Source organism: Rhodnius prolixus, unplaced genomic scaffold (assembly GCF_049639745.1).
Source record: "Rhodnius prolixus isolate KJV_2025 unplaced genomic scaffold, Rpr scaffold_5, whole genome shotgun sequence".
Classification (NCBI taxonomy): domain Eukaryota; kingdom Metazoa; phylum Arthropoda; class Insecta; order Hemiptera; family Reduviidae; genus Rhodnius; species Rhodnius prolixus.
In genome coordinates, this window is record NW_027411624.1 from 12,278,167 (window position 1) to 12,292,597 (window position 14,431).

The window sequence follows — 14,431 nt, forward strand, 5'->3', positions numbered from 1 at the left end:
TATGTTGTATATGGTGTGGAGGTTAGTAAGGAACACAGAAAAACTACTCCAGAAGGTAATCCAACCATTTTCAATTTATAAGATTAGATATCTTTAAAATATAACAGGGACTTTATTATCATCATCACTAAAAAAACCTTTCCTTCCTGCTCTTGAACCTGTGAAATAGAATCCCACCCGCGAAAATCACGATCTTGTACTATTTTGCAGCGAGACTAAGTCCATTTTAAAAAGGCCTAGAATGGTTCATATTCATGCCTGACCAAGCTAAGCTTGGCCTACTATAGCATTTTCCAAATTTTGTGAAGTTCTTTGAGTTGGAAAAAGTGTTTTTTTAAGAAATAGCCTGTACGACTATTTAAAAACGAAAGATCCAGGTAACTTAAACTTCATATTCGTTTGAGTGTCCCATAAGATCCGACCCTAGTAAACTTAGCTGTCAAAATACGACACCCCAACAGAAAACTAAGTTACAGAAACCAATCTACAATAGTTTATAATACAGTCATCCCTAGTTACTTCGCGGTTCATTTATTGCGGCCTTAGTTCATCGAATTGACGAATTATGGCGCGAAAGTTGCCCGCACGCCTACAGAAGGCAGGGAGTGCCCACACAATTCAAAATCTAAATAAAAGAGTTCTAAAAACATATTTACAGTATGTACACTTCAGTTACATCTACGTATGTTACACTCACACGTATCATACTTATATCATTTATATATTAGTTTTATTTATACTAATAATATTTTATTTACATGTTTGAAACTATTCTTTAATATTCTAATATAACATATGCATTTATGTGGTTTCTTGTACACTTATTATTGATATTATACATACACTAAAAATGTCCGTATGTTAAAAATGAGAGAGTGACACTACTTCGCGGTTTTTCACTTATCGCGGTCGGTTCTGGTCCCTATTAACCGCGATAACTGAGGGATGACTGTACTAGAATAGTTTTTAATTTGATCAGTGTTCCTCAATTACCACCTGATTCTGTAAAACAGGCGCAATCAGCTATTGGGGCGCCCGTCTAGGAAGAAAGTTCCCACTTTGTGGCAAAAATATATTTCTTTCAAAAAATTTAGAATAATTATTAGTAAACGAAACAAAAAAAAAAAAACTCCGTTCATATTTTTTAAAAGAGAGTTCTTTTAAAAGTTAAAATAAGTTAGCTGCTAATAAAAGGTAACTGCTACAATTTTAATTGTTGTAAAATTTATAATTATTTTTATAGATGCTAATAGAAAGAAAAGATTGTTGCTCAGTGGACTAACTGTTGACAGTAGCTACACACCCAGTCAGACTGATGACAGCTTATCACCGTATGCTCGCCTTAAAGGGGAACACCCTTACGACCAGTTAGAACAAAGTAAGTTCATTAATTTTATCATCATTATTATTTTGTTTTTTACCAGCAGAATGTTAGAAACAGTATTTTGATTTCTATTGGGACGATCTTTTTATAGGACTTTATTACGTTCGAAGTAAATTTAAAATAATTAATAAGAGAAAGCATGGCGATATATTAGTTCAGTTTTCACGGATTATATGTTTTCAGATTCTCCAATTAGTGTAGTTAGTTATGTTTAGTGCTACCTGGCCATTCTGTTTTTTTCTTTTTCGGATGTGATACTCTCCATTTCTTTAGAATGGTTCAGATTTCATTCTTAATGCTTACCGCTTTTTGGTATTCAGTTTCCTTTCATCTGACTTCTGAGCGTCCTACTCTCGATGTCATTGTGTACTAACAGTAGAAGTCTATTCAATATAACACATTTATTATAGTGTGAGCAATGAATGTGCATCCCATCTATATACCTTGCTCCTACTTGATTTCCTAAATCTGGATTTATATCGATGTTTCACATTAGTAAAGTGCTGTGGTACCTAAATTCATTTACAGCTTTGCATAGATAGGTGCAAATAACCAGCAATTCGCTAAAAGTATCTACAGTTTTCTATTTTAACGCCCTTTGTAATTGTGATATTTTCCTTTAAAAAAAATTGATTTTGTGAGGTCACAGGAAGTCGTGATATTAAACCTTCCTCTTGGGAGCATTAACAGTAATGATTTAATATATTGTTTGGTACCTGTACTTGAAATTTTAAGTTGAGAAAATAGATTTTACTGGAAACGCGTTTTTGAAATTTCCTTAGAAATAGCTCACAGCCATTTCCATTAAATATGGATAGGGAAATCTAGTTAAATAAACATTTACTTTTATTTAGCAAAATTATTTAATGAGGGATTCAGATAAAAGTAAGATTTAGTGCTTACTGCATGTTTCAAATTGTATTAAATGTTTTTTGGTGAAAATGAAAGAAAACGCAGTTAGCCAGTGATTAAATAAATTAAATAAATAGAATAGAATAAATTTAAATAAATAAAAAAAGCCTTACTTTTAATATTTTATTTCATACCATTAAAAAAAAGTAAGTTTTAGTAATTATAAGATTTGTCTTTCTAAATTAGATTAGTTAACTCGGTGATGACAGAACTCCTATGTTTTGCTTTAATGGTTGGGAAAAGCTGGATAATAACCTTATTGATTACTGTAATTAAACTGTATTTCAAAACAATTACTCGATCTTTTTGGGAAAAATGGAAAACCACGATATAACTCTTGACGCACCTAGATTTGCTAACTCGTGTCTTTTTCTAACATTTCATCCAATTTGGTTATGTTGAATCCCATTAAGATTTCAATTGCTACATTTGCAAAAATCAGATAGATAAGTCAACTAAGCTTAGAGTCTCGTTTGAAACAGTAATATAAATTTAGAGTAAAAATATAGAGTAACGTGTTAATCATTTGATTTTGAGGGTAGAGCTCTGCACTTCATGAAATTTGCAGCTAAAACTTAGTATACATCATGCTCCATTGTCCAGCTTACTGACCTATTGGGCACTATTATTTATTTTTTCCTAAAAGTGATACTTTAATGTACCTGTTAATCGAAGTATCTGAAGTACAACTAAGCAGACTAAATTACTTTTTTATAGACCTAAAAACTAAATACTTTATTATCAATAAATAAACTGTTATTATGCTTCTTTTCATTTACGTAATTATACATTTTTTCCCCTTTGGTTAACTGTAATTAAAGATTTTGTTCAATTTTTTATCAAGAGAAAATTAAAAGTTAATTAATTTTATGTTTTATAGGATTATGGATTATACTGTTCATTTGCATCTCCTGTATTTTTGCATAAATGCTGAATTCTTCTAAGCCATTCTATTTGTTGCTTCTAAGGCTAATGATACCAAGAAAAAAATATATATCTATCCTGAGTTAATTTTAAGAATACGCCACAGTAAACGCTGCGAAAATATTATGACTATAAAGAAGTATTTGTTTTAGATGAACATCCTTATGCTCAAGTTGGAACAAATGGAGTTCATGGGCCTAGCACATCACAAGATACTACTGTAAATTCTACACCCTCAAGGTAAATCTATTGCGTTCTTATTACTTCCTCTTTTTTTGAAAAAATGTCTTCTTTAAATTATTGTTCTCATTAAAATTTTTGAATGAAAAGAGGCCAAGAAGCTGAACCAGATGATGAAAGGAAATCTACTTCAGAATCCGGTGAAGATAGTAATAATATTCCAGCCGCTTCTGCGATCGCTGGCTCAGTTCCAGCCAATCATGACCTGCCCTATATGACACCCCCAATACCTGTACAACAACAGCAGCATTTTAGTGGTGATTCCGTAGATTCCTCTAGTTAGTAAACTTATTTTTATTTCTTTTATTTATCTCTCCCTGATAAATAACCTTGAAGCTAAGAGTATTTATTTAACTATTGCAGTTACATGAAGAATTACATGAAATCTATAGTGTTTACTTCTTTCAAATTAGTTAAAAAATCATGGCGGTGATAATTATTGGTTAACATTAGTATAAGTTAAGCAGATGGAATATAAATTCAACTTATTAGACCTTTATTTTATAAAATTAAATTTAGTTTATAATTCAGTTCTTTAATTATTGCGATACATTTAGGTCCAGTTTGTTGGTGTTAATATACCATTCTGTTTTTTCCTATTAAAATAGCCAGGCTGCCATTTAAATAAATCAAAATCTCAAGGTCCTTTATCAGCGTACGTGATGATACATCCTCCTTATCGGGAACCTATCTATATCTTAAATTTATTTCCTTCCGCCTCATGATGTTCCTGTATGTACTTAGTATTTTTTTTGTATACTTTTTTTTGTATGTACAAAAAGTGAAAGACTGTTTTCTCTATTTTAAGCAAGGATAATTTAGGCTTTTAAAGGCAATTGCTGTATCATTTGTTACTTTCTGGTGTGTTACTTCTATTCATTTCATGAATTTGTTTCATGCTTACAGAGGGCTACACGAGTATCAGTGTAAGAGAACCATTGTCTTGTATACTAAGTGAAACCAGACTTAACAACAACAGCAACAGTAACGCTGGCGGAAACGGTAGTGCTACACAAGATCCTCATTATGCTACTGTATCAGATGATTCGGATGAAATGTATGCTGCTATAGAAGAAAGACAGGGTGGAGAGTATACTAGTGGCAGTGAGACATATGCCAGAATTACACCAAGGCAAGCACTAACACTTGCCATACATCATCCACCACCACCTTCCGCTTCATCATCCCATTCTCATCATCATCATAATCGTGGTCAGTCTCAGATGTGTTTTTCTTTCATTTGTTCCTGATTAATCATTTATTTATTTACTCTGCATGCTTTAAGTTAGCTTCCACCTTCATTCCAACTAATTAATTGACTTAAATATTTACACGAGCTATGCACTGCGGTAACCGAGCGATTAGAGGCGAGTTCCGCAAAGTAGTGTTACTAGGTTCGATTCGGTCAAGGTCTTGAATTCTATTTAATGGCTAATATGAGAATTTAAAGGTAAAGTATTTGCTAACCGTCTGCGTTCACTACATCTAATTTGGTAGTTAAACGTAAAACCCTCCTGTAAATTATTTTATTATACTCTTTACTTATTTACATGAACTTTTATTGCATATTTTGTTTAGCTAACTATTCTCTATCCTAAAATATTCAGAAATCACTTTTTCCCCCTTTTTTGAAAAGTAATTCAAATAAATGGATAGTTTTTTAGTAACAAGATTTCAAAACGAAGCACTAACTTTGAGCTCTCTGCCACTTATTGTTTTTGAGATAAGTTCATCAATAGACGCTTCAAATCATATCTTCTTCAGCATACGTACTAGTCACTAGTAGGTTTTACGATGTTTTCTCACCTTTAAAAAATGTTATGAATAATTAGCATATTTATTTACTCATTTTATTTATAAATAATATTTTATTATGTGTTTCAGAATCGGCCTCCAGTATAAGTAGTTCAGAATCTCCCCGTAGAGAAAGGAGAGTGGCAAATTCACCTCTGCCTCAAGTTCCACCAACTTTAGACGATATGTATGCTAAAGTAATGAAAAAAGGACGCTCTCCAACCAGTCCAGAACCACCTTCACCATCGGTTATGTCGCTAACTCCTCCTTTACCAATTTTACACGTTGATAATGCGGACCTGGATCAACCGGCATGTGGTGATACATATGAAAGTTTAGATCCTGTTACTGATCCAAATTATGAAGAAGTAGCCGGCGCTGCTTGTAATGGTGAACCTGATTATGCATCATTATCACGTAGATATGATCCACCGTATGAAAGAGTATCAACAGTACCGCATGAAGAGGATATCATAGATCAACCTGATTATGAAGTGGTATCTAGTGCTGGTGGGCCACTTATGGGCATTTATTCTCAAATCGACAAGAAAACGCCAGAAAAAGAAGAGTAAATTACTGTTTATGAATTCATGAGGTGATAAAATTATTCTGGACGTTTAGTACAGGTAGGCTCATTTTAACTTAAGGAGATCAGATTAAGTTCTGTTTCGTAACGGAAGTGCCTAATATCTTTCTTTTATTATAAACGAAAAGAGTTGCACTATTTTAACATGGGAAAGTTCATAAATAATAAATAACTGAAACTTATATTTTCAAATTAAGAAAAAACAGATCAGTCTTTACATTTACTTTGAATTATAAAGCATGAACAACTTCGATCGTTTATAATCTTGGAATAAAGCTAGAATTATAGTTATTAGCCAGTGATAACCATCCAGATATCATATTCCAGCTAGTCTAGTTAGATCAAAACCTGCCAGACTATTTCAATTTTTCACTTTATAGAGCTCATTAAAAATTTCTATCTAGTTTTTTTAAATAAGAAGATAAATAATGTGATTACTAAAGGATAATACATGTTTTTCGTGAATTATCGCGTTAAATAGGAGACTTTTTGCCGAAATATTCGCAAAAATGTGGAATGGATGAGAAAATGTGGATTATTTTTAAGGTGTAATCTGACTTTAAAATTTTATTCGAAGAAAGCTATAGCAATTCCAGAAACGTTTGCTACTGTATTGGTCAGACTTCTTGTGGATATTTTAAGAACAAGATTCTTGGTTGTATGAGTAAAAAAGAATGTAGTGTACATTCTATTGTATGCACTACTAAGTTCTGGTCTCTAGGGTTCCATTTAATAGTTACTCGGGTAGTGTTCTTCATTCTTTTACTTTGTAAAGAAGGCCAACGAATTCCCCTACAAGGTTTATAAAATATTTCAAGTGAGATTCTGTAAAATTATGTTGCGAACATTTTTACAAATATAAAAACTAAATGTTTACGATCTTGTTGCTAGTAAAGTTTGTTTAGTAATTTAAAAAAGAGTGATTTTTTAAAAAATGGAACTCATCGAGATTGTTGGCTTTCCACTGAACTCATCATTTCCAATACTTTCAAAAAGTTTCATACGCCGGCAATCAGTAAAACCGCTTTTGCAAGTTCTAAAAATAATCTCTTCAAACATTAAGAACAAAAGTTCATTAAAATAAAGAATACTTATTAAGCAGTTAGAGTAATTTTTAACGAAGTACGGGTTCAGCAGCATTTTATGCTGCTACAGTAATTTATATATTTCCATTCCAAATAAAATCATTTGTTTTAAATAACTGATGACTTTCTTTCGTGCTACGTTTCGTTTAAATTTTTATTATCTTTATAATAAATCTTATTATCTTTATAAATAGTCATCAAAATTTAAAAGCCATTCAAAATTAACGAAATATATGCATTTTCCCAAGATAACCGTAGCCTGGCTTAAGTCATAAATATGAAATTCATATAGTTTTGGTCTTGAGTGTTATTTACGATGATTTTGGAACACTTTTTTTAAATTTCTTATCAGATATTTGAAAGAACAGCTTGTTCTAGGTGCTCGGGACACTTTTTTAAGGTTGATTTAGATATTTTTAATACTTTTGTGTTTCAAAATAAATATATCCGTCAGCCCTTTAAGGAAAGAGTGCCTCTGAATTGTGAGTATAATAAGTTTTCCGTGACTTGTAAACTAATTTAAAGTTCATAATCTATGTTTAAAAAAAGTAGAGTTAAAAACAAAAAAATCTGAAAAGAGGAATTTATTTAATATTTAGTTTTTCCATTAATTGTCTAGATTGATAATTTAAATAATTATTTTATTAATTTAAACAAGAAACATAATGAGCTAAATTCAATCATGAATTTTTTTTTCAGTTAAAGTATAAAGCTTTTTATTAATTTTTGTTGTCAGTACCTGATTAAGTATTTCAGCTTGTAAGCCCAAGTGATTAATCTTGTGTCATCTTCTGTTTTCTTTTAAATAGTATTTTTGATATTAAACAGTATTTATAAAAGACCTATTTTAGTAGTCGATATAATTGATTTTTTTTATTTTTTTCAATATGATCATATTTTTTATTATTTTTTCAAATTTATTGTTTCATTAACTTTAAGAAGACCATTATGGGTTTGAACAGACTAATACCGAAACACAGATTTAAAAACAAACTGACGGCATAATCAGCTTACTTTCGTTTTACTGATATTTATACCCATCTAGGACATACTGTCTCTAATTTTCTCAGGATGTATTCAAGATTTTCATTACCTTCGAAAAATTAAACTAGGTCGTCCCGAAAGACCATAAACTGCCTTAATATTCCACAGTATTCTGTGGAGAACTTGCCAAGACATTCCAGAAATTTCAGAATGGGAATGTCCTTCTCCTCCAGCATTTGGGCCACTTCCTTGACATCGAAATCTTCCTCGAATGCGCCCAGTTACTAGTGATTTATAAGTGTACGGGAGATTTCTCCATCTTCCCATTGTATCTCTACATACCATAACTTTTCAGCCCAGTTTTTTTCAGAAGTCTTCTAAGACGACAATATCTAGTGAGGACACAAGCTGGTGAAGCTTGTTTTTAGTCTGAGGCATACCCAGACTCGTCATTGTCTGCCAAAGTTGTTTCATAGTCTGACTCTGCAGATCTTCTTCTCATTCCTAAACTCCTGTTGGAGAGATTTGTCACTTAACGCAAAAGAGTTCTGACCCATTTGTGGAAGATCTGTCGCCTTGCCTTGCTAGGAACGTAGGCTGATTCTTACCTTCCACGCAAACATCATTTCCTTGTGACAAAATAGAGTTATAAAATTAATTATAAAATGATTAGTTTCAGCTAAGAGATCGGAGCACAGTGCTTTAATGGCTGTCCTGGTTATCTGAAAGGATAATATTCTTCTGATCCCGGTAGTCCAAAACATTTAAATTAAAACGGAATAAACCAGAATAGTAAAGTATCCGTAAGCTGTAAGCTAATATGTCGTAGATGTAGGCAACACTTCCCGAGATAAACAGCCACAATTAAAAATTTTAATATTTCAAATTAACGCATACGACGTGTTCTCCTTAGTCTGTTCAATCCTTTGAAAAAATGTAAGTATAGAAGTAATATCTGTGGAAAGTGCTTTTAGATTAAGCCCTCTATATGTTTATTAAATGCTTAGACGTTCGGGTTAGGAAAGTAACCTGGGCCCAGAATAAGATAATAATATTTATTTTTTTTGTTACTTTTGTGTTTATTCTAATAGATATATATATATATATATATTTACATAACAAGATTCATATTTACCGCAGCTTTAAAATGTTTTGAAAATAAACACTTGCTGCTTTGCGGTGACTATATTTTTTTAATTAATATATAACTCAGTTTTTGATTTAAGTATTTTTTTTTTATTTTAATTGTATTTAATTTACTTGAATTCATTATATTACCCACAACTTTATTTTTAAAAGGTTTTATAGAAGACATATTTATACAAATTTAGTTAGAAATAAGACTGAAATAATTTCACATTTTATTTCATATTCTCTTATATTTGTTCAGGTTTTTCTATTAATTAATTGGATTTTCATGATTAAGAAGTGGGCATTAAATTATGGTTTGATAAGTATTTGTTGATGTGATTTCTAAGGTCTTGTGATTAAATATGTGGGCTAACTATATGGTATATTAATTAAGTTGATCGCTGTTCAATTTTATGTTTTACTTTTTCATCTTTTTTTTTGTCAATTATATACATGAATGTTGGGCATAATTAGGAAAGAAGGTTTTTAAAAAAACTGATCAGCAGCCTGTGCCGAAGGGAAACTATGTAAGTTATGCAGTATACGTATTACACTACCTCTTTAAAGCATGTGGAGCTATAATTTATCTAAATTAATATAAAAACCGCATTATAACTTAAAATTTTTTATTATTTGTTTAGGTTAACAGATTTGGTTTCACGGCACATGGCTTATTGACTGTTCTACTTTATTTGAGCTAATTATAAGTTGTCGGATTATTTGAAAGTCATTTTGAATGAAGTGGTTAAAGGTATCATAATATCAAATGGTGAGGGGAGCTGATAAGAAAGCTTTTTTCTAACCAAAAATATGGATTTTTGGATATTTTAAAATTGAATACGATTGTCCAAGTAGTTTGTATAAAAATTTAAATTGGACAAGGTTGAAGGTTATTATTATACACAAGTCGAATTGTGGGCATAGTAGAAATATTATTGACAGAATAAGCATGCTCGAAAGAAATAATAACATGTCTACCATTAAGACTCAGACAATTTGGTTGATTTGATCCATCCGATTAATTTTCAAGTAAATTTTTGCCCACGAATCTATTGATTGCTTTCTTCGTTCGCATTAAAATTTCCTTGGAAAATATTTTATCTTTAACTTTTGGTGATCCTTTGAAAGACTTATGATCATTTTGTAGAGCGTAGCTTAATAATATTCAGTTGTAGTAGACAAATGTTTTTACATCACATTTCACTTCGCTCGATTTGGAGAAATCAGTCATTCTAATTCTGATCCTACAGGAAAATCAATACCTGAGTCTAAAACAGGCAGAATACAACAATTTCTAGCAAGTTCCGAGGCAGCCCCGCTTCTTATGTCCAAGATGGACCTAACGCTTGCCGGAGACAGTGTCTTCACATTTCCTCCCTTAAATAAAAGTAAACCTTTCCCTTGTAGCACCGTTGACGATTCTTTTATCGCTGGTCAATGATGAAAGTAAATCGACCTTCTTTGGCTACTTTCGATTTATTTTTGGTGGCCCACTCTTTTATCTCATAATGAGATGTCACATAAGGAATTTCTGTTAGCTTTTCCGTAGCATCTGAGAACTCTGCAATATCCAGGCACTAGGTACGTAAAAAAATGTTGCTCGAATAATTGGAAGTAAACCAATTATTACTTTAATTTTTACTGAATTGCTGTTGAACAATTTAATGCTTAGCAACGAAATAAAAAACTAGGAAAAGTAACATCGAAAATGTAATCTCGATGTGTTTTTTTCAAATTCTCGAATGTACCGTACTTTTTTCGAAAAATAGGTTTCTCATTTCACTTTACTGATTCATTCATAGTACCCTTATTATAGAAAGTAGGTTCTGCCTTCTTTGACCCTTTCAATGGCAAATTATGTATTTAATTTTCAAAATTTTTGGGGTTATTGAAGATTATTAATTTCCATTGTTCATCTTTTCACACTTTTCAAGTGCATTTAAATTCTATACAGCATTAGAGAAGTATTCCATTGGGCCTTCCATAATAAAATAAGTTGTTAATTTGTCAAAAAAAAAAGTAATAGATTTGATGATTATCATCTCTACCGTTGTGTTTCTGTGCACAGTACAAACATTTCTTTGAAAATTAATGTTTTTGGTGACTAGCGGAGCTTTAGGGCTCTAATGACATTGTCTACGTACAGAAGAAAGGGGAAATAATAAAAAATTGAATTACGATTATTGTAGATGCTAGATGTTGATGTATTCTTTCAGAATGGATTGGTCTTGAATATTTCGAAAAATTTAGGTGCCTAGGTGGTTAGTCAATTGGATTTACTTATTTCCTGAATCTGGATAGCTTTCCATTATTTAAAGTATTTTAAAGTAAGCTTTTATTTAAAGTATTAAGTACGAATATAAGAAGTAAAGTATACACGCTTTTCCACCCTGCTCGGTCATTACACAGAAAACCCACAGCCCACGTTTCTACATCATTTTGTTATCTGTATGAAATTCCAAGCATTGCTGTAATGTATTTTTGATTTCGGACCGTTTAGAATTAAAATTAATTTTGTTTGCGTGCTCATAACCTCCATTATTCTTCTAAATCGGTGATATTTCTCGGACACCGTTTCTTGTAGCCCTTTGGACTCTTGTTTTTCCGAATTATTTCGGATATTCGTGTGTCAGAATTTCTTTCCAAATATGTCTGTTACCTTTTAGACTTTTGCCACCCCAATTCACTTACAAAACTTGATTTATTGTTGCTGCTTTTCTGCCCTCTAAGATTATTAAGCTAACAGATAATCATATTGGACTCTCTTTTTTTCCCTGGAAAGCTAAAAAGGAAAAAACAAGTATTATAAACCTATTTATAAAAGTAGCGCTAATTTCTGTTTTGTCGTAAATAGTGAAATTTGTTCTACAGTTCAACCACGCACTACTGTTTTTGCACATTTTCCACGATTTTGCCCACATTATTTTACAAATTTATATCATTGCTCACACCTTACATAACGAAATTTATTTTTTTGCAAAAGATAAACAGTCCACATAACTTCCACAAAATGAGGAAGCGTGCTCAAAAAATATTTATTAAACAAAAAAACCAACAAAGAAACAGAAACCCTCCCATTTTCCAAAATAACGGTTTACATAAATATTCAAATAATTTTTATGTTTTAAGAAATAATTAAAGAAAAAATCTATATTTTCTATAGAATATAATAATTATATGCCTTTTTTAAATATGTACTATATATTTCTGGCTGTGATTAATTGAGAAATTATAAACATATTGTTTTAAGCTGTAAAACAGCTATTTTTTTTTTTTTTGCGGTTAGATGAAAATTTAATATATTTGTATACATTTTTATTTTTATTTTTTGGTTTTGTTTTTTAATGATAATCACCATATTTCCATGGTTTAGAGCCCTTAAAAACAAATTATTTAATTATTCTGATTTCAAATGTTATTTTTGTCATTGTAATGTTAATTCTTATTTGTTTTAAGTACATTAATTACCTTTAGTTAATAACACGGTTATGTCATTTTCTGTTTTTTAATATTATTTAAAAAAAAAATACATTATTTTGTGATTACTATAGTTAATAAAAGTTGTTTTTTAAAATTTATTTATAACATTTTCCTTTTAATAAAATACATTTTATTTAAGTTGAAAAACATACTTAATTCTTTTCTATAATTGCTAGCTCAGCCCTCAAATCGTTAGTCTAGAAATGGCAAGGAATTCCTGGTAAATATAGTGATTATTTTCAAATGTTTTCCTTTTAAGTAGCCGTTTCTCCAGAACTATGCAACTCAGACGTAGAAATGGAATGTTTAAAAAAGAAACTAAGGAATTTTCAGTAAAACTAGCGATCATTTACATTTTTTTTAACTAAATTTCTGAACCTCTACATTCACAATTAGCCGACCCACTTGCACTATCAAGACTAATTTTTATCTTTTTTTTTTCTGAACGCCTTCATCCAAAACTAGGAGACGTACGGTGAATTTACCCTACCCACGTAAAGAAATAGAAGGTTACAAGGAGAAAATAAGAATATTTTAGTAAAACTAGTAAGTTTATAAAACCTTCAAAACTAGCTGAAGTAAGGTGTATTATCCATTCCAGGCATGGAAATGGGATGTTAGAAAGAGGAACTATGGAATCTAGTAAAACTATTAAAGTTGTTTCCATTTTCTCTTTTTCTGTACTTCTACATCACGAACTAGCCGACTTAATGTGTACGATCAATCCCTGGCATAAGAATAGAATTCTAAAAGTGAAAAATAGTATAGTTTCTAGTAAAACTGGAGGAGATATTTAATTTTTCCATATTTTTCTGAACCTCTATATCTAAAAGACGTAGACGCGAGAAGTATTATCCAATCCAGACGTTGTAATTGAAAGTAAAAAGCGAAAACTAAGAAATTTCTTGTAAAGATTATAATGATTAACAAGTTAGGCTAAACTGTAGAATCTAGCCCTAACGTAGAAATAGAATGTTTGAACGAGAAAATAACTAATTACTATTAAATGTAGTGATAATTTTTTATTTTTATAGAACCCTTAAATTCAAAACTAGTAATAGAAAAATGTATTATCTATCTAGCCCAAGCATAGAAATGGAATGGTCAAAATTCTACGGAATTTCTAGTAAAACTGTTGGAGATTTCCCATGTTTTCTCTTCTTTATGTATCTGTACATCGATAACTTTTCGACGTAATATGTACAATCTAGCCCTGGCATAAAAATAGAATTCTAGAAGTAATAATATAGGGAATTTTTAATGAAACTAGCACTGATTTAAATTTTTATTATTTTCCTGAAACAGTACATCCAAAACTAGCCAACAAACAATTAATTATTTAGCCCTGGTATAAAAATAAAGTATTAGAAAGAGAAAATAAGAAATGGAATGTTAGAAGTTATAAGTGAGGAATTTCTAGTAAAACACGTAATTTTCCTATTTTTATTTTCTACTTCCAAAACTAGCTGACCTAAAAAAGTATCGGCTCTTAAGGATTCTTTTTTTTTTTTACCCTGTTACCATAAAAGGGCGCTCTGTTATTTCTATTATAATTTTAGCCTTACTATTGATGTAATGTATATAATAATATTTACCTGATTAAGTTTTTAGTTTACAATTATTCTACGTAAAAAGGAAATTATTGAAGAGTTACGCTTTCCTATAGCTTATTAAGGCTAAATTTAGTTATGTGGTCTTAAGATTATAAAAAACACCATGATTCCCTAAATCAATTAGTTTATTTATTTCCATTTCTTTGTTTTATTGCCTCTTGTGACAGTTCTAACTACATTTGATTTCAAATTAAGAGATTTTTATTTTCAGAATTAAATGGTTTCAATTGGGACAATTTCTTTAAATGGCCGATAGAATGCGCTTAAATGCACTTTTGTAGGTTCTCTATACAGTAAT

The 14,431-nt window shown here is 30.7% G+C and overlaps 1 protein-coding gene across 3 annotated transcripts in view; it reads left to right on the top strand.

Moving 5' to 3' along the window:
* LOC141457980 (uncharacterized) overlaps positions 1–14,431 on the top strand; it is a 138,171-nt gene that overhangs the window by 19,636 nt on the left and 104,104 nt on the right. For all 3 annotated transcript variants that reach the window (XM_074135413.1, XM_074135414.1, XM_074135412.1), the window contains 5 exons: positions 1,244–1,378; positions 3,373–3,460; positions 3,551–3,738; positions 4,367–4,672; positions 5,345–5,880. In XM_074135413.1, the coding sequence (XP_073991514.1) occupies positions 1,244–1,378; positions 3,373–3,460; positions 3,551–3,738; positions 4,367–4,672; positions 5,345–5,826 (1,199 nt within the window). In that variant the 3' untranslated portion in view covers positions 5,827–5,880. The remainder of the gene's footprint in view (positions 1–1,243; positions 1,379–3,372; positions 3,461–3,550; positions 3,739–4,366; positions 4,673–5,344; positions 5,881–14,431) is intronic.